Source organism: Alternaria atra (genome assembly GCF_907166805.1).
Source record: "Alternaria atra isolate CS162 genome assembly, contig: 28, whole genome shotgun sequence".
Taxonomy (NCBI): domain Eukaryota; kingdom Fungi; phylum Ascomycota; class Dothideomycetes; order Pleosporales; family Pleosporaceae; genus Alternaria; species Alternaria atra.
The window spans coordinates 2,784,299-2,810,124 of NW_025091326.1; the positions used below are offsets into that span (position 1 = coordinate 2,784,299).

The 25,826-nt window shown below is 51.8% G+C and overlaps 1 protein-coding gene across 1 annotated transcript; it reads right to left on the bottom strand.

Moving 5' to 3' along the window:
• Positions 1-1,368: 1,368 nt before the first annotated feature.
• Positions 1,369-25,710, bottom strand: ALTATR162_LOCUS7926 (uncharacterized protein; the record flags this gene model as incomplete). Its single annotated transcript, XM_043315554.1, has 5 exons — positions 1,369-1,400; positions 1,450-1,458; positions 23,573-23,618; positions 23,679-25,371; positions 25,445-25,710. 5 exons carry the CDS (start codon positions 25,708-25,710, stop codon positions 1,369-1,371), a joined length of 2,046 nt encoding a protein of 681 aa, XP_043171489.1.
• Between the last annotated feature and the right edge of the window lie 116 nt (positions 25,711-25,826).

Here is a 25,826-nt window from a genome sequence, read left to right on the forward strand (position 1 = left end):
TGTTGATTGGTACTGCAACTCGCTTGCGCAGATTTTGGAGTAGGCGACAGGGGTGACGTAGTGCGTAGGTGAGTGTGACGCGAGCGACAGAAATCTTGAGACCGCCACTTTTATATGTTTACGATGTCTGAATGCAGTCAGTAGGAGATTCACGTCTGCTCGGGCTGCGACTTTCACACCTGCTGTGTCGGTAAGCGGAGGGTCCGCCTGGCCTCGGCTCTGCAGCTGGTTATGAGCTTGTGATACGGCGATGCCGAAAGCGGACTTCAGCTGACAAGTGGGCTGTTGGCGGTGAGGGTGGGTTCAAATATCGAGCAAAAAGCGGCTCCGATGGTAAACTTTGATCGGAAGGAGACGAAATGTTGAATCTAGGAACGATTTCGGAGACATGCGTCAGAGACATGGGTTAGCTGCAGAACGCCTATCATCGAGCCGGCTGATCATGCACTCAGCATTGACCAATAGAATAGCGGTCGCCAGCACTACAGCTCATAAAACATGGTAGACTTCAAGTCCCTGCGCAAACAGCTGGCAGTTGCTTTCTGTGGGGCAAGCGTCGCGATTTTACGGTCAGGTACGTGGCGATGCTTCGCAAGCAGTCGAGGATGCCAATGTCACGCATTGTGGTTTGCGCTCCGCGAGTGAAGACGCGCGACGCGTTACATGCATGGACTGAAAACTCAAGCTTCACGTAGCACAAAAACAGAACATGGCAGTGGCGGTATTGGTAGTATTGGGTATTACAAGTCGTGTGTCCTTTCATAACATCGCATTAAGCATCCTCCTTAACTCCCCTCGTCTCCCACGAAACCGCCGTGAACAAGTGGATAGCAGTGAAAGCAATGCAATGTGACTCCAACGTCGAAGCACTGTAACGCTATGCTGTAATCCCTGATATGTGGTATCTCCTTGCTAGTATCCGTGACGCAAATCCATCCTCATTACCGTCCAACTGGGACCGGCCCGCAATCCATCTCTAGTATTGCTAGCTTACAAGGCGAAGCCGAAAAGTGCGAAAAGACCACCAGCGAGGGCGGGGGTACCGTAGACAGCAATGCGAGCGGCAGCACCAGTGGGGGTAGAAGAAGCAGCGCTGGCGGAAGCATCGCCGGTGCTGTCGGGGGGAAGAGCCGCTTGCTGGTAGCCGAGGGGCTGCTGTCACTGCCGGAAGAAGAGGCAGCGTTACCGGAGTCGGTGGCGTCCTGGGTGGTCAGGTTGCCGCACTCGTTGTCACGGGCCTGGTTGCACTGGAACTGGGCAGCAGCATCGGAGCCGGTGGCGGCAATGCACTGGTCGTACCAGTAGCGGCACATGAGACCGGGAACTGTCTGTTGGTAGGCTTCCATCTGGTCGCTCACGTCGGTACCGTTACGGCAGTTGCAAGAGAAGTCGAGGGTTTGCTGCAAACATATTAGTGAGTGTGATTCGGTGCAAGATGGATGTGCTTACGGCGTCGCACTGGTTGCCGTTGCTGGCAAGGGATCCCTGGCCACCGCAGAGCTCGACGCAGGTGTTCTGGTTGGCATTGCACCACGTCTGCTTGTCATCCTGAGGCACGGTGCCGGCATCGACGGTGCAGCATGGGATGGGGGTGTCGTAGGAGCCGGTGGCGTTTTGCGCAGAGGCGAAGCCGGCAAGGGCCGAAGCGGCGACGATGATGGAAGAGTAGAGCATTGTTGTGGATGGGGCAGAGGATATCAATGCCTGCGAGGACGAGAGTTAGCGGGAGATCGGCAGTCGTGGTGGAGAAGGCGAGTGATGGGGCTTGGGGTCGCCAACTGTAGGGGCAATGGGCGCAATATATCCTCAAGTGCTTCCGTCGCAGAGCATGTGGGACTTACAGCGTGATTTAATGCTTGTCTGTTGGAACGGATAGAAGAGGCGGGTGTTGCTGGGGAGGGCAGGAATATATGCTCCAGCGCACGGGCTAGAGAAACAACGCTAGCCGGCCGTGCTTGCCTCTAGCAGCTAGGGCAATTGGATTGGAGATACGCTCAGACGCGACCGAAAGTGTACCTGGGCGACTTATTCGATTCCGCTCGCTTGGAAATTGCTCAATTTGTATCTCCAGCGTGACAAGGCCGACGTCCCGAGGGCTGACGTCGGGCTGGATATCGTGAACGGCCATCGTCACTTTGACCGCGTTGTGGTTTCAGACGACGCCAGACGCAAAACTTGCCACGCTTCGGATATACACCTGCGGCAGCAACACTCCGTCCAGCGGATTCGCGCTCCAGTTTCCAACCATCTAAGCGCATCTGCAATGCCATGCCATGCCATGCCATGCAGCACCCGGTTGGCTGCGTCATGGAGCTGCCCCGGCCCAATTGTGTTGACGTGCTTGGCTCGAGGCAAAGGAAGATGGTCCCAGGCCACCGTCAACCGTGCATCACATTCTCTGCGCAAACCCCATCTACTGACACGTACGGGGCTTCTCAGTCACGGTCAAGCATCGTCGTGCGGGCCGAGCTCCACTGTTGGCCATAAGCCGGCCAAAAAACAATTGCAGCCTTGCATGATTCACCACACCCTCGACGTCGCACAGTTTCAGATCTCATCTCATGTCGCAACAAGACCCGGCGGTAATTGAGAGAAACGTAGGAGCAGGATTGCAGCCACAGCAAACACTGCTGTCACTGGAGGAACGCCGCATCCATGACTTCCGGCTTTGTCTGCCTAGCTTATTGCCTTGCTAGGTGGCCCGCATTTACATCCTCGGGCCGCACAGACGAACGACGCATCCACCGGCCCAATGCATGCGGGCTGCAGTGGGCACCACCAATCACTTTCCTTGACAAATCTACATTAAAAGACGCACGCCGTTCCTTGTGAAGCTATTCGCATTGCCACACACCGCCACGCTGTTAGCTGCAAGCTTTCTCCACTATCCGTCCCAAAACAACACCTTGTTGTGCCGCATCGGATATAAGCCCGTTGTGCGGAGAGGAAGAGCGGAGAAGCGCTGATGCCCTGTTGTCACCTGAGCAAGCAAGATGTGATGTCGACTTCCACATACAAAGCTCGATACGTTGCTTGGGCGTCGTCGCAAGTGTACGCTTGCCATACCATCCTGCAAATCAACTATGGCTATACGTTGATAGGCACTACTGGATGGCGTCGACGCGTCGACATTGCCCGCATTCTCTACCCCAGAAATGCAATAGTGACTGTGGCGTAGCCAGTACATGGTAACAATCTGTCGTAAGCCGATTACGCGGGTGTACGACGCTCTCTAACCCGTTGACCGAGTTTGCACCACGCTGAGACATACTCGAGCCTCTTTTAGCCGCTTCGTGACGCCATGTACAATCGCAAAATACTCGTGATATCGAACACAGGTAACCAGACGCGACCGAATGGTGGCTCGCGTCAGAAGCCTGCGTTGGGTGGGCATGACCTTGTCGAACGCATGGTTCGTGCGCGCAGCGATTGACTTATCCCTCCAGAGCTTGCGAGGCGTCCAAAGCTTACTACTATCATGAGATGTCCGTATGCAGCTTTATCTTTCTCGACAAACTACCATTCGACATGCGCTGTCCATGCAATAGTTTGCCTAAGGGGCAGCTGCAGGGTCGCTACTGCCTTTGCAGCCACGATGATGTCACGACTAATGGGGCTTGCATTGCCGCTGTAATTGTAGATTTCCATGCCATTGAAGCTGACGGATCAACAACCCAGTCTCACAGACGATTGGACCAGCAAATTCAGTTTACATTGGCCTCTCTGGTATGCGTCCCAAGATGCAGAACAACTACTTCGTTTGCACGCTCGGCCAAGCTGCCGCTCTGAATACCAATCCGAAGCCATACAGAAACATTAGCGACTTCCTCAGCCAGCAGTTCCAGCATCATTCGCTACTCCCAGCCGTTGGGTTTCCCATCCCGCGGCCAGACCAGCAAAATTGGGATTATCGGGTTCTTACATTTGCAGACGTTGACCGAGGCACCAGTGTTTTCGCCTCACGTCTTGCGAAGTCCCTTGGCACCTCTGGCAAGGCAGGGACGGTCGCTTTGCTGTGCCACAGCTCTCCAGAATTCCTCTTCGTCTGGTTAGGTTTAATCAGACTAGGGTATTCTGTCCTTCTGATAGCACCACAATGTCAACCAGCTGCCATACTGCATCTCTGCACATCATGCAAGGTTGCCGATTTCTTCTATGATGCTGCTCATACAGAAAGAGCGCAACAAACGGAGAAGCTGGCAAAAGAGCAAGGAACGTCCGGGCTAAAAGTACGGCTGTTACCCCTGAGCGATACAGAAGACGTCTTCGAGGTGATCCAGACTCCACCAGAGAGTAGCATTGAGCCTCTTCACGTAGATGAAAGATCAATCGCTTATCTACATCACACATCTGGAACCTCTTCAGGTCTACCGAAGCCTATACCACAGTCCCATCGCGCGGCTATCGGCGTGCTTCCGCATCTCCCCAAAATCCCCGTAATAGCATCGTTTACCACAACCCCACTCTATCATGGTGGCATTGCAGACCTGTTCCGATGCTGGACAAGCGATGCTATGATTTGGCTCTTCCCAGGCAAAGATGTACCAATAACAGCACGCAACATTTGCAGCTGTCTGGATGTGGCCAAGTCATATGCGGCGACAGAAGGGCTACCCAAGGTCAAATACTTCTCGTCGGTACCGTATGTACTCCAGATGATGGAGACCGACAAGAAAGGCCTTCAGCTGCTCCAAGGCATGGAGATGGTCGGCGTTGGAGGTGCTGCTTTGCCAGCAGAAGTTGGCGATCGATTAGTGAAGAACGGAGTCAATCTCATCTCAAGATTTGGGAGTGCGGAGTGTGGCTTCATTCTATCGTCCTCTCGCAACTTTGTCGCCGACAAGGACTGGCAGTATTTGCGAAACTCCAACCCACCAAAACTTGTAGAGTTTGAGAAGCGCGAAGGAGATTTAGCGGAGTTGGTTATCAAGCCAGGATGGCCGCATATGGTACCTTTTACGACATCATAAGATGGGTCCTGTAACTGACTCGGGAACAGGCAAAACAAAACCGACCCGATGGATCGTTCGCGACTGCCGACTTGTTTGAGGCACATCCAACGATCAAAGACGCATGGTTGTACCACTCACGAGCAGACTCTCAACTCACACTAATAACAGGAAAGAAGTTTGACCCAGCGCCATTAGAGGATGCCATCGCCACGTCTCCTCACCTCGATGATGTGTTGATATTTGGCAACAACCGACCCTTCCCAGGTGCTCTCCTCCTGCGATCAAAACAATCTAGCAAAATGTCGGACCAGGAGCTCCTCAATGTCGTCAAGGCACAAGTTGAAAAGTTGAATAGTGAAAGCCAAGATCACGCTAGGATTCCCACTGACATGTTGATCCCACTGCCTCATCAAGACCAACCAATAGAAAAGAGCAGCAAAGGGACCATCATCCGAAGAGCAGCGGAATCTCGATTTGAAGACGTCATCAACAGCGCATATGGCTCTCCAGATTCCGACTCATCACCTGAAGTAGGTGACAAAGATTTGTCTGGGCATCTGATTGGTCTCATCCAAAGCATGACCGGACAGACGGCAGAACTAAACGAAGATATGGACCTGTTCTCATATGGTGTTGATTCGATTGCATGCATGCAACTGAGAACGCGTTTGAGACGCTTAATTCCCAATTTCGAAGGGCAGCTTCCGATGAGCGTCGTGGAAGACTGTGGTACTATACGACGACTGGCAGACTATGTCTTGCGGAAGAGGCATGGACAGAGCGATTCTGGTGGTGAAGATGAAGAAAAATTGATGCTGGACTTGGTCAACCAATACGGCTCGTTCAAGACGTCATCACGGCATACCACTAATAACGAGTCGTTGGGAAGCAAGGATGGCGGCGCAGTGGTAGTACTCACAGGAGCCACTGGTGCGCTGGGGGCGCACATTCTCAATCTTCTGCAAAAGACGTCCAACGTCGAGGCTATTTACTGCCTCGTCCGAGGGGCCGATGAGCATGCAGCAAGGGAACGAGTTAGCAAAGCATTGGAGCAGCGTGGACTGGTCAGCCTGTTATCATCGAAATCCTCCGATGCTAAGGTCAAAGTTATACCGTCTCGGCTAGACGAAGAGCGTCTGGGACTTAGTGACGAAGTGTACGAGTACCTTGCGGAGAAGGCGACGTCGATTATCCACGTTGCGTGGACTGTCAATTTCCGTCTCAAGTTGCGCAGTTTTGAGAAAGACAACATAGCTGGTGTGAGAAACCTGCTTGATCTTGCTCTTAAGTCGCCGCGACCACAACCTCCGCGCTTTACGTACTGCTCTTCCACTGCAGCCATCATGAATGGCTCGCTCGACGCTTCGGGTGAGCTACCGGAGCAAGTGTCATCTGAGCCCTCTTCAGCATCTCCTTTGGGTTATTCGCGTTCGAAGTGGGTTGCAGAGCATATCTGCCTCGAAGCGCATAACCGGACGAGTCTTCGCGGAGGTATTGCAGTCGTCCGTGTCGGACAACTTGCTGGCGATTCGACGTCAGGGATATGGAACACGAAGGAGGCCTGGCCTATGATGTTGAGTACTGCGAAGCTCATCAAATGTTTACCCGACCTTGGAAGTGAACCTTTGGACTGGCTGCCGGTCGACGTTGCTGCAAAGGCGTTCCTTGAGGCCACTGGTCCAATCGGGGGCAAGGATGACATGCCAGTGTTCCATGTGCTGAACCCACATCAAGAACCCACCTGGAACCAGATGTTGCAGTGGCTGCAGAAGAAGGAAGGGTTTGAAATTGTTACACCCAAAGAATGGGTAGAGCGATTAGAACAGGCTGACGGTTCGGATCATTCTGCGCTGAAGCTGCTGGGGCTATGGAAAGAGTCGTACGGCGGTGGATTTGAGGACAACACTTCGAGACCGCGGTTCTCAACGACGGAAACGAGCAAGTGTGTACCAGCGCTGAGGGATATCAGGCCGCTGGATAAGGAATATGTCGAGAGGCTTTGGTACTGGATCCAGCAGAATGTGTGATCGAACGCTCAACGGACGAAAACATGAGCAGTGGTGCTTGAAGGATTCACAATACCTGTTTTCGCCGCGAAGCAAGCCTAAATCACATCAGGCATCCAACATATGTTAAACTAGAAAATTACATGGCGAATTCAACACGCCAATCGGTCCGTTTCTTCCCGCTTTCTGCTTCTCTTGTTCCGTCCGACACGATCTGCAGCATGACATGCATAGTGTGACTGTGACCTATCTGTCAAGCGATCAAGCGCATATCCTCGTGCAGGGTGCATGCAGATGTTGTACATGGTAACATGCGGCTGAAGGAAATGGACAACAAGGCTGGTGGACCATCATGGTGGTATAGTGTGACACCCCTACTCAAGGTAGTCAGTTTCAGGAAGAAGATTCCAACGATCTCGGACAGTAAATACCATAGATCGTTCAGTGCTGATAGAATCTCTCCGAAGCAAACCCACTCGCCAAGCCCACACTGGCTAGATTTGGTCCAGCAAAAGGAACGCCGTAACGTGAACTACACAAGGTGACGATACTCTGCATCATGTTGTCATGCTACCGGTCTACCAAAGCAGCCACTATGACACATAGCTACACCCGCAGTGGTGATGCGTCATCTCCTCCCGTCGCGTTCTCGCAGCCACTGGAGAGCGGAGCGCAATTCCTCTCCGAACCTCCGATCTTCGACGCCAAGTTTTTGCAAGTGCGAGTCGAAACGAGCTTGGCGGCTTGCCCGGTCGAAGAGGCTAGAACGATATTGTGTAGATGGGTGATCCACAACGGAGAAATTTGACCAGCAAGGGTGCATTTCAGGCAGCAACATTCAATCTTGCATGTGTGGTAATGAAGGTCTACGGACGAAATTCAAGAGTGCTCATAGGCGCGCAGACAAACTGTTTTCTAGCTTGCGTCAAATGGGCTTGAGATGGCTGCATAAGCGCATAAAGACGAAGGATAATACGCTGCACCGTGACGGTAGCACACATGAGAAAACTGCTCAAAGTGAGAACATTATGATGATAAACCGTCTCAGAAAAATGACGGTGCGCGCGGAAACCGTCCCTTGTCCAAAATGCTTGATGCAAACGGACACTAGCTAAGCCGCAAGATCGTCTGCATCGGCGCGAAGCTTCTTGTCCGCAAACACGTTTCTAGACTTGGCTCCAGGTCCTCGGTTACCGAACCCCCTGCGATGTGATGACAGGTGCAAGTCGCAAAGTCATCGGGTCACCAGTTTGGAGAACTGGGCATTTCGAAGCGTGATGGTGGGGGTTCAGGCAGCCAGTGAGAAGACAGATGACTGTAGGAAGGTAGTTTACACGGACGAAGCTTGATGCCATGCTGCGATGAAGGCAGAGACAGGATGATTTCGGCATAGTCAGATACTAGATACGACGTTTGCGAAGAGAATGGAACCCCAAGACCCCGGTAATACTGTAAGCTTGTTGCGCGCATGGGTGAGCGAGCGTGAAAATCGGGAGCTAATTCTAGTGGCGCCTTCGCCGTGACGGGGACGAAAGATTGCTATGTCTCCGTCAAGCAAGGGAAATGTCGGTTACACTCGATTCCTTCAGCCCTAACTCCGCTTTCGTTACTTACCTCCTTTTCTGCCCGCGCCGCAAAGAGCCAGGGAATATATAGAAGCTGTGATTTCCGCCCTTAGGAGGTGCTTGCCTACTTAATTATCCAAGGGTCTCTTCCGCTTCTTGCTCTTTCTTCACATTCGCCCTAGTTATTCCTTCCTTGGCGCTTCGACGACCTGTATCGCGAACTATCTTACATTATCGCGAATATATTACACGGCCTCTCTGCGCTTTCCCAATGAGCGACACAAACAACGAACTCCGCCCCTCCAGCATGGCGGACTCGGAGAAAACCGCTGCGCCTAGTGTCCAGCTCAACGTTACCGACGAGAAGAAGGGCGCCGTTGAGACTGTTGCTCCTGCTGCTGGTGTAGCTGTAGATGCTTCTCGGCCCGTCACTGGCGAAAAGTCGTCGCGACCCAACTCGGTAACAGAACCAACATTAGATGATGAGGACACCTTTGAGTACCCGACGAAATGGAAGCTCGCTGCGATCACTTTGGCGCTTTGTCTGAGTGTATTCTGCATGGCACTGGTAAGCTGCACTTTTCTGTAACCCCCAGTTCCACAGCCTTGGTACGCCGTTGATCGACAACGGTTACACCTGTCAAACCAGACTGTGAAGATTACCCGCGAATATATGCTGACACGTCTCTAGGATAACACGATTATCGCAACAGCTATTCCTCGCATTACAGATCAGTTCAAGGCGCTCAATGATGTTGGATGGTATGGGTCATCATACCTACTGACTACATGCGCGACGCAACTCATCTACGGAAAGTTCTATACGTACTACTCGATCAAATGGGTATACCTCATCGCACTCTTCATCTTCGAACTCGGCTCCCTCATCTGCGGTGTTGCGCCAAACTCGACAGCCCTCATTATTGGTCGCGCAGTCGCTGGTGTAGGAGCAGCTGGTATCTTTTCTGGTGCCATTCTGATCATCTCCGTTACCGTACCGCTGCGCAGTCGTCCTACTTACATGGGTCTTATTGGAGGCATGTATGGTATTGCGTCTGTTGCTGGTCCACTGTAAGTTGTGGAGAAGACCTCGGGATCTAAGATCAACACTAATGATTACTTAGTATGGGTGGAGCCTTCACAGACCATCTGACTTGGCGTTGGTGCTGTAAGTGTTGTTAAATTAAGCTTTGTAGGTCTTTCCGCTGACTTCCGATATTCAGTCTACATCAACCTTCCATTCGGTGCCCTTACCGCTGCCTTCATCATCCCCTTCCTCAATGTCAAGCGTCGTGGCAAGAAGATCGAGGCTACATGGAAACAGCAGATTCAGAAGTTTGATCTTCCAGGTACCGCGTGTTTCTTGCCGGCTATCATCTGCTTGTTACTTGCCCTTCAGTGGGGTGGTAGCAAGTATGCGTGGAACAGCGGACGCATCATCGCACTCCTAGTCATCTTCGTTGTCCTTGTTGCCGGATTCATCACTATTCAATGGTGGAAGCAGGAGGATGCTACCGTTCCTCCTCGCGTTTTCCTTAACCGCAACGTCTGGGGCAGTGCGTGGTTCGGTGCCATGTTGGGCGCGGCATTCTTCCTCATCGTTTACTACCTTCCCATCTGGTTCCAGGCAATCAAGGGCGCTTCAGCAACCAAGTCTGGTATCATGAACCTGCCTGCCATTCTAGGACTCGTCATCATCTCGATGCTTGCAGGTGGTCTCGTCACAGCTCTGGGCTACTACACTCCGTTCATGCTCACCTCCTCTGTTCTGATGGCAATCGGTGCCGGTCTCTTGTCCACACTGGAAGTCGACAGTGGCTCCCCCAAGTGGATCGGATACCAGTTCATCTTCGGTGCTGGTGTCGGTTTCGGTATGCAGCAGACTCTTGTCGCTGTTCAGACGGTCTTGCCGGCCGATGACATCCCCATTGGTACTGCGATCATGATGTTCACCCAGACACTCGGCGGTGCTCTGTTCATCTCGGTCGGCCAAAACGTCTTCACCAACCAGCTTATCAAGAACCTTGCCAGCATCGTACCTGATCTCGATGCAAGCATTGTTCTCCGTACCGGCGCAACCGAACTCAAAAACGCTATCGATCCCGAGTACCTGTCTGGTGTGCTAGCGGCATACAATCAGACTCTTACTCAGACATTCTACGTGTCGGTCGCTTGCGGCACCATGTCGATAATCGGTGCGGTATTCGTCGAGTGGAAGTCGATGAAGGGCAAGCAGATCACCATGGCTGCTGCGTAGAGTGGTCCAAGACTGTGACACCTCAGAAGTTTATTTGACTGGACGATTTCTTGGATGCCTTGATCCAAGGTTTGTATGATACCCTTTTCGGCGGCTTGTTAGCACTAGCATGCTCAGGCGAGCGCGGCGTTCTTGTGTTTTGCATGGCAATACCGATATACCGTCACATATACATTGTTATAGATGGGGGATGAATTGATAGACACAGCATGTTGCTTTTTGGCCTAATGTGCTGGCATATGTGCTGGCGGAGACATGACGACTCTTCTCTCTTAGAAAATGTAGATCTAATACAGAGTGTACCACATGATATCCTGACGATGCACATGTCATGAGCATACCTGCATATCTTCTTCATAGCCGTTCCATGTCGAGCCGGTCCCACCCGTCGTGACGTCAGCCCGTTCCTTGTCGTTTGTCCAGACTCGGATGTCACATGCAAGTCTCATTCCCAGTCAGGAGACGAGTGGAGACGGGGGCTAACATGAGCGAATAGACGTGCCGGTTGCCATGGCCTCGATATTGGATTGGTTGGATTGGGTGTGGCTGGTCAATGTGGTCAGCGTTTAGGCTAATGCTTAGCAAGGCTTGTTTCTGCAGGGTCAAGCCTCCCACTGGCGATCAACACTCATGCTGCGCTGCGCCCGCCGTTGATTGCGCGTTCGGCGCTTCTTTTTCCAGCCTTGCATATTCAGCTTACATGCTGTCACGCCCTGCGCCCGCTGACTTTGGTGTTTTTGCGACAATATACATTTGACATCGATTACCTGCTGCCTCTGCTGCGCGCCGCGAGATCCATTGCGCCGAGACGCGGTTACAGCCAGCATAGCCTGCACAGTCTGCACATTTCCCAGAGTCACTGTCGCGCATTGCGCATCGCAACCATGGCAGAGGAGAAGGACTCGAGGCCTGAAGACGCGCAGAACGGACATGCGCCGGACCTGCCGGAGAAGGAGGGGGGCATAGATGGCGCCGACAGCGCGCCCCCAAAGCCGCAGAAGACGGATACGCTCGGTAGTAAGAAGAAGGGTCCCGAGGGGGGTTTTGACGACACACCCATACCGCGCGCACCTCCCGGCTATACCGTCAAGTTCACTCTACATCGCGCGAACAATCTCCCACTCGCCGACATCAACACCCTCAGCGCCGATCCCTTCATCATCGCCCAGCTATTCACCGGCTTACCCACGAGACATAAAGAAGACCCGCCCTTGACGCTACGAACGCCTACGATACGACAGAACACCGATCCCGTATGGAACTGCGAATGGGTAGTTGCCAATGTGCCCTCTTCCGGCTTCAACCTCAAATGCCGCATATACGATGAAGACCCTGCAGACCACGACGATCGTCTCGGCAACGTACACGTCACGGTTCCTGCTATAAACGAGAACTGGGCTGGTATACAAGACCAGATGTATCCAATCAAGAAGCGCATGGTGAGCAAGCGGGCCTATGCGCTGCGTGCCATGGCTGTTTGCTTTGGCAAGGCGCACCACATGAATGGTACGCTGAACGTCAGCGTAGAAGTGCTAGGCAGGACAGAAGACGAGAACGGCGGACGCGCATATACAATTGGCCCACAATTCTGGATACGGCACTACTCGCCGCTTCTAGGACGCCTGTTGGGCCAGAAAGAGCCCAACAACGATGGCGCAGTTTCGCGCAGGAACGGCAAGCAGAAGCCTGAGAAGTACAACTTCCAGTCGAATCAAATGCAAATGCGTGGTCCAGTTCCCGAAGCCATGTACCACCGCTACGTCGAGTTCAAGCCTTTTGTTAAGAGCATGTTCACGGCTAAGGGTGTACGAGGCTTCGTCCTGTCCAAAGCACTACATCATCAGCACGCACGCGTATACAACTTTGACCATGCCACTGAGTTCAAAGTCCTGCCTGCACCTTGCAAAGAATTTACGCAAAAATTCCTCGAACTAGTCCACTACGACCAAGGCGGGAGGATCTTCACCTACGTCTTAACCCTCGACGCGCTCTTCAGGTTTACAGAAACCGGCAAAGAGTTTGGCATCGACATGCTGAGTAAACACACTATGCACAGCGACGTAGCAGCATACGTCGCCTTCTCCGGCGAATTCTTCATCAGAAGACTAAAGCACAAAGACCGCAAGCCGCCGGATGAAGGCGGAAACAACAAATCCCACCCCCCTGGCGACATCGACGGCGGTCCTCCCAGAGAAGGTCCTCCTAAAAACCCGGCCTACTACGAACTCGTCATCGACAACGACTCAGGCACCTATCGCCCCAACGCCAAACTCCTCCCCCAGCTCAAGGAATTCATGTCCCGAAACCTCCCTGGTCTACACATCCGTACTCTCGACTGTCAAGGCGACGCCGAGAAGATGGAAGCCATGAAGAGCGAACAGCGCGAACGCAAGAAGAAGGAGGGCCAGGCTGTTGTCTACACGCAAATCAGTAGGAGCAGCAGTATGAGCAGTAGTGATGAGGAGGAATTGGATCGTCTGGAGAATGAAGGTGAAATGTCGCCGAGACATCTTAGGCATCAGGTCCAACGGGAAGCAGAGGCTAGGGTTGATGCAATGAAAATCCATGCCAAGGAGTATCGCCCACGTAATAATCATGAGGGGTGGAGGGTGATGGTCATCCGGCTAAGGCGGATGATGAGGAAGTTGATAGATTGAGACAGGAGCATGGGGATAAACCTGTGTCATCGTCGCAGGGGGGCACAGGCACAGAGTCTGGAGCGAAGAGCTAACCTGCTACTGCTTACTTGACTGACGTCTTTTTTTCTTTTTCTTTCATGTCGAAGTGTTCCTGTTGTCATCACGCCTTGTACATGGTTTTCTCCTTCTCCTTCTTCTTCTTCTTTTCTAGCATTTCACTTTTAGCTTTCGAGCTTTGTTGTTGTTGGAGAATTGCATGTATTTGCTTGCAGCTAAGAAAGAGAGAGAGGGAGGAAGCATTAGATACACGGACACTCTCTCCACCCCGAGATACCCGCCGTCCTATTTTCGTACCTGAGAGAAGCTTAATTTCTGATTATTATTATCAAATTATGTCATCATTTGCATCAACGTTCTTTTTCCAAACTATCAACATATGCCATGGCAAGGAATCCTCCACTACACTTTTACTTTTATCCTCTTGCTACTACTCACTCCAACTCGTCAATCCAATCCAATCGGTCGCTCATACGTCCCTCACACCCACTCCGGTACCTCGATTTCCGGCTTACTAACCCCAAACCTGACCGCCTTGGCATAGTACTCCAACAGCGCTTCTCCATCCTGCCTCCCCTTCTCAAACTCTTTCCTTAACCTTTCCCTCTCCCTTCCAGACAACCAGACTTCCTCTCCACCTACGCCCATGCGTTTTCTCATTCCACGGCTGTAATCAAGCGCGTGCCGTACTTCTCGGCGATCCGTGGTTTTGGCTTTCAGCGCTATGTAGGCGGTCAGATTGAGGAGGACGGTCAGGTCGAGGGCTGTGGTGAGGGTTGTTGGGCTTGTAGATGCGGAGGCAGTTGTTGATGCGGATGAGGAGGGGTATTGGGGGAGGTCGTGACCAGTTTCATTTCTTAGTGCGAGGAAGATGGCGGTTGTTAGGGCGGCGTCGATGTAGGTTAGTGGAAACTTGCCTGTATTCGTGTGTAACTCGAGGCTGCTTTCCAGGGCACTGGATAATGGGGTCCAGACGTGAAGTGTTGTGGCTTTCGAGTTGGTGGTACCACTGCTGGAGCGTTTGGCGGTAGGAGGGGAGAGGGTTTTGAGTAGCCAGAGATGAGCATTCGCCCATTGTTGCGCGGGGTTCCAAGCGTTTTCTTCCGGTGCGCTGGTCATATTCGTTTCGAGTAGACCGGGGTATGCGAGGAAGTAGTCTCGGATCGCGCGATGTGAATAGCTTACCCTTAAGCTCTCGGAACTGGCGTGTTGGTCGGGTGGTGTGGTGTCGAAAATGGTTAGCAGCCCTTTACAGCGCTGTTGAGTCAGAACCTGCATGTCTTCTACCCTCTTGCCTATTTCGACTGCTGTCAGGGGTCGTACATCTGCGGCTAGTGTGGCTGGTGTTTCGGCTGTGAAGGCGAAGGAGAAAGGAAGGATGGCAGGACATGTGTTTTGGTGTGAGAGGAGCGCGTGCAGTTTTCCGAGCACCGCAACGTCTTCTTGGGCGAGTTTGCTGAGTATGTGGGCAAGAAGATCGTCGAGGAGGTATGGAAGAGCATCCGCACGATCTTTCAAGATGAGAAAATCTACGTCGGGTTCTAGGCTTTCGAGGAGGAATGTGGCCGCGATCTTTGCCCAAAGAAACACTCCTGAACTCTTTTCCGCTAAATTCCTGACAATAGTCGTCTCTTCTTCTCCGTCCATCTTCCCCCTTAGCGACTGCAACTTTGGCTCTATGTTGAACGTCGTGGTCAGGTAAGTGTGTATATCTTCTCTCGTATTTTCATCCAGGAACATCCTAGGCCTGTTTTCAAAAGCTGACTGGAAGGCTGGTGAGCTTCGAGCCGAGAGCAGGAACTTGACGTTATCTCTCCGGGCGGAACTAAACACCAGGTCCATCAATTCCTTCGGATAATCGTCCGTCTCATCCAACCCGTCGACCATGAAGAGGAACTTCTTGTTCGCGTCACTGACCAAGCCTTCAAATGCTGCCTTCAGCTCCAGAAAAGTGAATTCATGAAGACCGCCAGCGTAGGATTGGAATGCGTTCCAGCGATCCGAGAACAGATTTTGCACAATAATTCCATCTTCTTCCAAGGGTCCAAAGATCAAGTCTTGTAGGGTTTCGTAAATAATGGCTCGCAATAGACCGACGGAACTCTTCTGTGGTTCTGTCCCATTGTTCCAGAGAAAGAATCCAGATGTGATGCCTGGTTGTTGTCCTGACCATGCCTCAAGATGTGGGAATAAGCGTGGGTTGCGGAAGAGGTGTTTCATGAGGGTCGTCTTCCCCGAGCCCGGTTTACCTGGAGTCAGTGTGAGATGAAGTTCGGGGATCAAAGGACGCGATCGCAAGAGATGGAGACGCACCAGTGAGCCAATATATTTCTTCGCCTCTCGTATTGGTAAACCACTCCAGCAATCCGCCAACCTGTCTCGAGGCATCTCCAAATACCCATTCGAACCCTCCGTCGACTGGTGCAGCGATACTGTTCATCCTCTCATCCATCTCCTTGAACCACAGCCTCTCGAAGGTCGTAGCGCGGAAAAATGCTTCCTTTTCCGCCTGAATCAACCTATCGACTTGTTTGGAAAACTCCTCTACGTCCTTCTTCTTGTTACTCTTCCAATCATTGCTGTGAATCATGTCAAGCGTTTGATTCTGCCACTTTTCCCAGTGCTTTGTGTGTACCCCTTCGTCGCCGCTGAACAAAGCAAGGCCGGTTTCAATTGATTGATCGAGATACTGGCGCATAGCCAGCAGCAAACTCGTCTCAATGTCGCGACGAAGGGCTCGGTACCTCTTCTTCGCACCTGTAATGTGGGCCTTTTTCCACACCCCATTCAACAGTGCTTCGCGCGCAGTGGGCCATCGCGGGTCACCAAACTTGCCTTTCTCTTGTGCAGCGATAAATGCGTCGATGAACGTAGCTGTCAATTCCTTAACCACCTCGGCATGCTTCAGCAATTGTAACGCAGCCTCGCTAAGTTTCTTGGCCGCTTTTGCGCTCTTCGCAGTTTTTTCGTCGTAGAGCTCTTTGAGCTCCGAGTTGTCAATAAGGTCGATCAAGCGGTAGAGATTGTGTATGATATTCTGTAGGAAAGCTGCATTCTCCACGAGCGGTGTTGTCGAAGGTGAGCAAGGCTGGAAGATGGGGTGGTCCTTGCGTAGTGCGTTGATGCTGAAGTCGATGGTTTGGACGAGTGCGCTCGCAAGGCCGACCGCTGGTATAGGGCGCAACATTCCGTATGATTTCTTTTGCGCGGAACATCAAAAGCCTGGTCGCGATGTTCGAGCCTCGTGCGCCAGTTGATATGCGAAGCGCATGTCCGCTGCGCCCCCTAAGGCGGGATATGCACAGACCGCGTTCGTGAGGCGTAATTCAGGGTGCGCGCGTTTCGAAACTCAACGCACGGGCGGGTTGATCTTTCCAACACCACAACCTGCCACTATGATCTCAAGCGTCTCCGCACAGAAGGCCTGACTGCGCCAGCATGAGTTACCACATTGTCTTCATCGAATTGGCGCATGGTCTGGAACACTTCACATAGCTGCCAACTAAGCCTCGTTGCTGAACGAACGGCTTCAGCCTGATGGTGTGTACTACCACAGGGTATGTAGGCATCCCACGCTCGCAGCGTTAAGTTGAGAATACCTTGAGCTGCTTATTGGTACTTGGCATGAGAGGCTTGGAGGCTGAGCGGGGCGGTTACAGCCTGGCTGAGATCGGCTGGTTCAGCGTGTGTTGACCTTTGCCTTGCGCCTACTTCTTCGGTCCTGCCCCGCACATCATAGCTCTCTATAACAAACTACAATCTGCCGCTTTGTTTCGGACTTCGTTCCTTCTATCCGTAAGTGAACACAAGATGGACCCTGGCACTGCCGTGGGCGTTGTTTCGCTAGGCATCCAAGTGTGCGAGGGTATTCTCAAATATTACCGCGAATGGAAAGGATACGAGGACGACATTCGAGAGACCTACACTGGAATCGAAGATCTCGGCAAGACCTTTGCATTACTACATGACGAATTACAGGCAGTTCCACGAAAAGCTTTGGCGACTCGTGCACAAGAATGTCTCGAGACGTGTCAAGACGGGCTTGAGCAGTTGGAGAAGAAGTTGAAAAAGCTGCACAAAGAAGCGCCAGCTGGGCTACGGCAGAAAGCTCAAGCGGGTGGTCTCCGGTTGACATACCCTCTTCGGAAAAGTACACTGGAAAAGCTCAAGGAAATCGCGCATGGGTTGATACGGCAATTGAACCTTGCAATCCAGATCATTCATCTGGACAACAGTCATTCCATTCAACGCAAAGCGGATCAAATTCAGATTACCGTTGATACTACCGAGGCACTGGTCAAACGAATGGAAGCTACTACACTGGACACGCAGACCCAAGTATCAGCTACTGCAGTAGCGTGCAAGTCTTGCTCTCTACAGAGCAGTCCAAAGAGCTCGCTAAGATCCTTACATGGCTTTCTGCTCCAAATCCATCAACTAATCACACTCAAGCACGGGAAACGTACGAAGCTGGAACTGGAGAATGGCTATTCAAAAGTCAGAAGTATCAAGATTGGGTATCTGGTGTATATCCACTCCTCTGGCTACATGGCAAAGCCGGATGTTGCAAAACAATATTGTGCTCCACAGTTATCGAACAGATATCAAGCCTTGCCTCTGGTCAACACGATGTTGCATTTGCATATTTCTACTTCTCCTTCTCGGATACACGGAAGCAGAGTTATACGAATATGCTGCTCTTTATGGTGACCCAATTGAGTCAGGAACGCAGTGTCCATCCACTTCTCCGCGCCGCTTACTGCCGGGCTCCGTCTCAAAGCCCTTCCTTCGAAGTCCTCGAGCCCATACTTGTGGCTCTGCTTGAGGAATCCAAGACCTCCTATCTCCTGGTCGACGCCATAGACGAATGCTCGGAAGAGAATCGAAAGCAGATCCTAGAAGGCTTCAAACGCATCACTCAAGCAGTTCCGAAAACCAGGCTTCTCATGACTAGCCGTAAGGAAGCAGATATCGAAGATCTAGTGACGTCTTGGTGTCAAAATCAATTTCCAATCAACGAAGCAGGCGTCAATGAGGATATTGATATTTATGTGAAGAACGCGTTGGCTATGGACACGAAGCTGGTAAAACTGACAAGCGCCACGAAGAAGGAGATTGAAAACATATTTCACGAGAAGTCTGATGGAATGTGGGTTCCCTTGCTTATTACATTGATTCGTTCGACGATATTCAGGCACTGACTTGGGTCTCAGGTTTCGATGGGCCGCCCTACAACTCCATGAGATTCGTACTTTGAAGATACTGCGACCAAAGTATATCTCACAAGCATTACACGCGATGCCAAGGACATTGGACGAGACCTATGCGCGTATATTGGCCGCGATCGATGACCCGTATTTTGACGAAGCTCGGGCAGCTTTAGAATGGATTACATTTAGCACGAGGCCACTCTCTGTTGCTGAGTTGGCAGATGCATGCAGCATACGAATCGATGACACTCAGGAGCCAATCTTCGAGGAAGGTGGATACGACGCCCTTGTCGGGCTCTTTGGTGTCCTATCCTCACTCATTGTCGTCGGAAACCTAACAAAAAAGAACATACACGGTCGGCCCATCGATCGTCCCATCGATCGTCCCTTGGATGACCTTCTACCAAGGAAGTACGATAGAGCGTGTTATGATCAATTTGTTCGCCTCGCCCACTTTTCAGTCAAAGAATATCTAGTCTCAAATCGCCTAAAGCATTCTCACGGCCAATTATCAAGGTACGCGCTCAGGGAAATAGAAGTACACCAATCCCTTAGTCAGAAATGCTGCGCGTATATCACACATTTCACAAAACAGCACGATGTGAAGAGCTGGATGGATGAAGGAAACCCCCAAACGCAAGATAAATGAGAATTACAGCACCAGGATAGACAACGCAATCAACCTCGCTCGAGTCTACACTCTGCTACCATACGCCTGCGATCAATGGGCAAAACACCAAGCATGGGCAGAGTCGGGTGAAGAGCCACCTGCAAATTCGTGCCTTCATCTAGGAGTGCTTGAAAACGGTCGAGTGCGAGATTCATGGTTAAGGCTTCATACAGAACGCTCACAGAATGAAAGATCGTATGATTCGACTGCTTTGTACTGGTCAGCTCTCTTGAATCTACTCCAAACTGTATCTTTACTTTGCAAATCGACGTCAGGTCAAGACGTCTTTAAAGTAGGTGGACATCATCATACTGCCCTCCAAGCTGCAGCATACTACGGAAATAAAGAGGTTGTAAAGATCCTCATCGCTAATGGCGCTGATGTAAACTGTAATGGGGTAATTTTGGTGCAGCTTTACAAGCTGCTGCTTTCAAAGGACACGAAACGATAGTAGATATACTGCTCACCAATGGTGCTGATGTAAACTGCACTGGGGGTAGATTCGGTACAGCTTTACAAGCTGCTGCCTACGAAGGACATGAAACGATAGTGAATATGCTGATCGCAAATAGCGCCGATGTAGGATATGAGGGAGGTCACTGGGGTACAGTACTCATCGCGGCCGCGAGCCAAGGCCGCATCAGTATTGTATCGAAGCTGCTCCAGGGGGGCATGAACAACCATATGCTTAACTTCAAAGGCGAAAGAGGTACTGCTCTAGATCGAGCTGCATTACGGGGCTACGAGCAGATTATGGAAGAACTTCTTCAAGCTGGCGCGGATCATGGAGACGCGATGAAGATAGCGATAGAGAAAGGCCACGAAGGAGTTGTTAGAATTCTCATCAAGCACGGAGCAGTGCAAGAGCCAGTGGAAGAAGCATAGGAAGTTCTTGTCATGTGCTTTGGATAAGGGCATATACCCAGATGTGACTCTATATTGTAAAGTAACTCCATGCAATGCTCGTTCTATATACCTGCAACAAGAAAGATCCACCCTGAGCAGACACACTACCTCACAACTGCACTTGCAGTTTCGGATTCGTCCTAATCCGCTCACCATAATATCTAAAGAAAATCGGCACAGGGATAAAAGCCACAGATATGAAACCAAGCAACGAGTTGCCCCAACCCAAACCCAAAGCATCATACATGTTCAATCCAGCCAGTGGTAAAAAGGCACCGAAGATGGAGCGGAGAACGGTGTTCGCGGCAATAGCAGACGCGGCGTGAATGGTGAATGCATCAACGAGATAGGTTTGGATAGTCATCATAGCCGTCAGGTTCCCCAGACCGATGAAAGCCGTGAAGATGATGGGGACGATCCAATGTACTTTATAATACGTCGTCCATCCGTACACAAAGACACCAACGGGTAGACCGATGGCGCCGGGCATAGTGAGGATGAGAGGGAGGCGATGTTCAGGCTTGACGTTGCCCTTGGCTTGTTGCTTGACGATTATCTTGTCAGATAGGATACCAAGGGCTACCATACCGACGAACATGCCTACGCCGACACCGATGTAGGATAGTCCAACCGCGCCGGAAGAGAAGTGGTATTGACCTTCAAAGACAAATGTTACGGTCGTGAAGAAGAGGTATAAGATACCGTAGTTTACAGCGACGTAGAGGGACATGAGGCCCACGATGGGCGATAGGAAGAGCATCTTCATCGGGCGAACAATAGCACGGATGAAGATCTCCTTTGGCGGCAGATCCTGAGCGAGTTTTGAACGTAGGTTTTCGTTTCCAGTTTCTTTCCGTAGGGCCTTCGTTTTGCGGGAGAGAATAGTAGGGTGAAAGGTTTCGCGACCAACGAAAAAGAGCATGACGCCGAAGAGTCCACCAAAGATGGCTAGGATCCAGAATACCCAGCGCCAGGATTGATGTTCGACGAGGAAACCTCCGCATACGGGACCGATGACGGGACCGAGGAGTGGACCCACAGCCCAGATGGCCATGGCACCTGCTCTTTGGTGTGGGGGGAACATGTCTGCGATTGTGCCGCCACCGATAGTCAGGGGTGCGGCTCCGGCACAGCCAGCGAGGAAACGGAAGGCTACTAGCATGCCCATTGAGTTCGATACTGCGCAGCAGATGTTGAAGACTACGAAGAGCGCATTGCAGATGTTGTACAAATGCATGCGTCCGTATAATTCGGACATGGGTGCGATTATCAGAGGTCCGATGGCGAATCCCAAGATATAAACTGACACGACAAACGAGGCCATTATGTTGGAGGTTTCGTTGAAGGCGCGGAGCACTTGGGGTACGCCGGGTGCGAAGAAGGAGGATGCGAGTGGGGTGATGAGAGTACAGGCACCGAGTGCTGAGATGATACCCCATTTCTTTTTAGCAGGCCAATTCTGGGGGTTCGCAGGGTCGTTTGGTCCATCCCAGTCGACTATGTTAGGGTTTCGTTCTTGTTCTGGTGGTGCGTCGCCGGATAGTGTTCGCTCGTCTGTGTGTGTTGACTGGGCATGGCTATCGATGCCCTTCTCTGGGTCTCTGGAGAATGATTCATCCGGCACTTTTCTGTCTGCATCGTGGCCTTGTTCGTATGCATCCTTGGTAGGTCCGTCTGGCAAATCTTGCGCATCCCGCGCGGGGTTTGGTAATGAGGCTGGCGTCGCCATTATGGAAGTCGAAAGTGAAGTGAACTGGAAGGACTTTGGTCAGCATGTATGCGCACCAAAAACATATCCTCGCCACTACCATATCGCACATGCTAATAGGGCAAGCTTGTGCTGGATGATCGTACAATGGCGGCCACAAAGAGAAGCAAGTCTTACCGAGCGGACGTATCGAAACTGAGACAGTTAAACGGGAACAACCGCAAGACCCGAATACAAATCGAACAGTTTGTAGATCGGCCGTTCGAACCAGAAGCACGGAACGTTCTTAGCAAATATGGGAAGTAACTTTTAAGGGAAGGAAAGAAGTGACGCTTGTTGTAGATGCGAACAGCAACGAAGACAGGCTTACGTCGTCGCAATCACGGAGAACAGAATCTACGACCCTCCGCACATAAAAGGGCTGCACGCCTAAACTTTACAAACGAGGGCTGCAAAGACGGCAGGCGGTGTTAGAACCGTATGCAGCGTATTGACCCTATCTCCACGCCTTACTAGGCGTTATGTCCGCGGATCGGCTAAACTGTTCGAGCCATTAGCAACGGATCTACGGCATTGTAGGATTTTGCGCCAATAAGATGGCGTAGACGGTGAACGGTAGCCAGAGCATGGGGAGGCTTCGTGAAAGCTTGTTGGCTGGCACGGTGAGCTTGACAGCGCCCGCGAATTGGTGTCATGCCCCGAGTTCCTTGGCTGGAGGAGCGCGCGGAGGGTCGGAGGGTCGTCTTCTTAAGTTCGACAATGCGTGAAGCGATATTGCTTTTTGGTGGAGACTGTCTTGTTCTTTGTCGAGATAGATTCCATTGACCTGGCTCCAGGCACCTGGCATTGCGTCAGTCGTGTGGTGTGGTGCGTCCACGTTCGTCCGACGTTTGCGTCGCGGGCCTAGTATGCAATGTCGTCCCAGAGCTAGTTCAAAGCGACATTGCTGTGGATTCTTAGACCCTGAATCAGTATGAGCAGCTGAGACCTCCGGATGTGGTACCCAGCGATGTAAGTCAATATATGCTCCGGTGATTTCGGTGAGCAGTATGCCGCGTCAGGAAGGCGATGCGACAGATGTCTGACCTCTTTAACACTGTTGAACGCCCGGCAGCCTTCCCGTTAGCCGTTTAGAGCATGTATTGCATGGCTTCTGATAACGAACAGATGTGAGGGCAAGACGCGACGTCCAGCGACAGCTCCACTAAACCCCCCGCAAAGAGGGCCGTCCCACTGATCTCCAGCGTCTGTGTAATCCGCCGAGTAGAAAGTTTTGGACAACGAACTCGGACCGATTGTCATGCACGAAGTAGGAACAAAACGTCTATCATTTCATCATAGGCAACCGCTACAGTAACACACAAGTTTGTTGAACATTCCGTTTCATTCATTCATTCATCCACCCAATCCAACCACATCAATCGTGTATGTTTATGCGCCAAACGCCGTGCTTTGCCATGTATATTACAGAAAGAAGAGATTCGTGTGTTTCATCCAATCCATCAGGGTATCTTTATGCAATGTTGCCGGCGAGACCAAGGAAGAGGGCTTGGGCTGCGAGTTGCAGCGTCCAAATGCCCACTTTCTTTATGCGTCGTTTACGTGTGGTTCGATCTTCGAGGACGTCGCGGGCAAATGCATCGTACATCTAAACATGTATTAGTACTCACTTTCGTAAAGGCGGTCAGAAAGCGGATATAAGACTTACCTCCTTTGACACCTCCTCCATTAACCCGCTATCATAGAGGGTCCAGCTGCCATCGAACTCACTAACCCTCTTTACAACCCTGCAATTCACTGGAATGAAGGTGCGGCTCGAGTTCATGTAAGCCACGATAGGTCGTACGAGCGCGTTGTTCACATAAGAAATATCTCGGGTGAAGATTGGGACCGCAGCGCGCACGTCATTGAGATGCACACGCATGTCCATGATCATGTAACGCTTGTCTTCCTCTGTCTCCTCCTGAGAATGTGACTTGTCTTCGTGGTGCTCATCGAAGCCGTGTACAGCGTGATCGGAGAAATGATGTTTGCGTTGCTGGATAACGGTCGCTTCAACGCGGTCGTACATGTCGGACATGACCTTTGCAATGCTATCGTCGTCGTCGCTAGGGAACATGACATCTGCTACGATGTCTACATTGCCTTCGTGGATCCATGAGAAGGGGCCCTCGAAGCCTCTGTTGAGATGGTCGATGTTAAGGCCGTCGATGCGAATGCGGCTGTGCTTCTTCCAGGCTTTGCCGTCTTCACTATCCCGGCCGCTGCTCAACTGCGTGCCAGTGTAGTTGTGTGTCTGTCGAGGATGTATCGTAAAGAGTGAGTTGTCAAAAGATCCGGACATCATGTTGGCAGAGAGGAAGTCGTAGAACAGCCATTGCTTTCGCAGCTGGGGGAGGTCGCAGGAGAAGATGCTGACAGAGAATGGGCGGAAGTCGTTGGGCTGGTAGATAGTTACCAGGAGATCTTCCATCTTGAAGGATTCCAATTCGAAGTCACCCGGGTTGTGCTCGTGCTTGTATGACCTGGGATCCACACCTTCGATTGTCTTCACGGATGTCCGGTCTACCACGCCACGAATGCCCTTGATTTCGACATCCTTCAGCAAGCCCTTTCCGTTGAACCATTTGGAGAAGGATAGTGTGACGTTGACGGTATCGATAGAGATATCGAACTGGGTGTAGTTGGTATCTTCCTCCGGTTCCACCTTCTCTTCGACTCCGTCTTGAGCGTCCTTCTCCTGGTGGGTTATGGTAGCAGCGGCAGCAGCCATCTCCGTTTGCGAACCTTTGCTGACCTTGCCCTTGCCTTGACCTGGGCGTCGCGAGACGAAGACGTTGCGGAAAGAAATAACACCATCTCCCCACTTGGGTACTACAGCAGTCTCGAAGACAACTTTAATGCCAGAAGACTTTGTCAAGTAGTTTCCGATGAACTTGGCAATCGTCTCCTGTGAGAAGGCCGTGTTGACCAAGAAGATGGTCAACATGAAAAAGGTTGTAGTTCCCAACACGATCCATGCAAAGTGCGCCGCGATGATCCATGAGAACAATGCGTATATCTCATCGGCATTGAACGGACGGGTGCTTCGGATGGTAAGCCACTTGAAGTGGATCTTTATCCGCGACCAGAAGCCTGATGCTGCCTCGAGTAGTTCGGCTTTGCTCGGGCGGTATATGTGGGGGAGGTGGTGCGGCAGACGGTCGAGGAGGGGCTTTGCAGCACTCGCTGCTTCGGGCTTTGGGTTTGGAGGCGTCTTTGAGGCTTTGGGAGGCGAGTCCGGCTGGGGAGATAGCTGGGCTTGCGGTGTTTGACCCGTGGGTTCGCGCTTGTTCTTGGATGAGCCATTCGTCACCGAGCTTTTGTTGCGTCGGTCGCTGCCTCTGCTCTTCCTCAACGCCCTGGATGCCTTGGACGATGCATTTCTGCTCCATGCCGAGAGGACAGTGCTAGTCACACTTTGCTGAAAACGACCAGTGCGGGGTGACGACGCTCGGAGCAGGCAAGTGGGAGTCTGTCCAGGATACGGTGAGCGCGTAATCGAGGGCAAACTCGTAGTTGTCGACAGGCCAAAGACACGGGAGTCTGACCCAATCGTCCGTTTCTGAATGCCTGCCCTCCATGCCGACTGCGACTGTGCCCATATTCCCAGTACTTCCCGCGGAAGCACACCGCCGTGTCAGCGGCTGGCCAGCGACGGCGCGCCACAGGAAGCCGAGCGTTCCTACATTCTTGTTCATGATAACCGCGGCGGGTACATGGTCGACGTTCGCAAGCGAGGGGATGTGCGAACGTGTCTGCGGGGGAGAAGGTCTGAGGTTTGCGGTGTAGGAAACGCAGGCGGCTGGTTGGAATA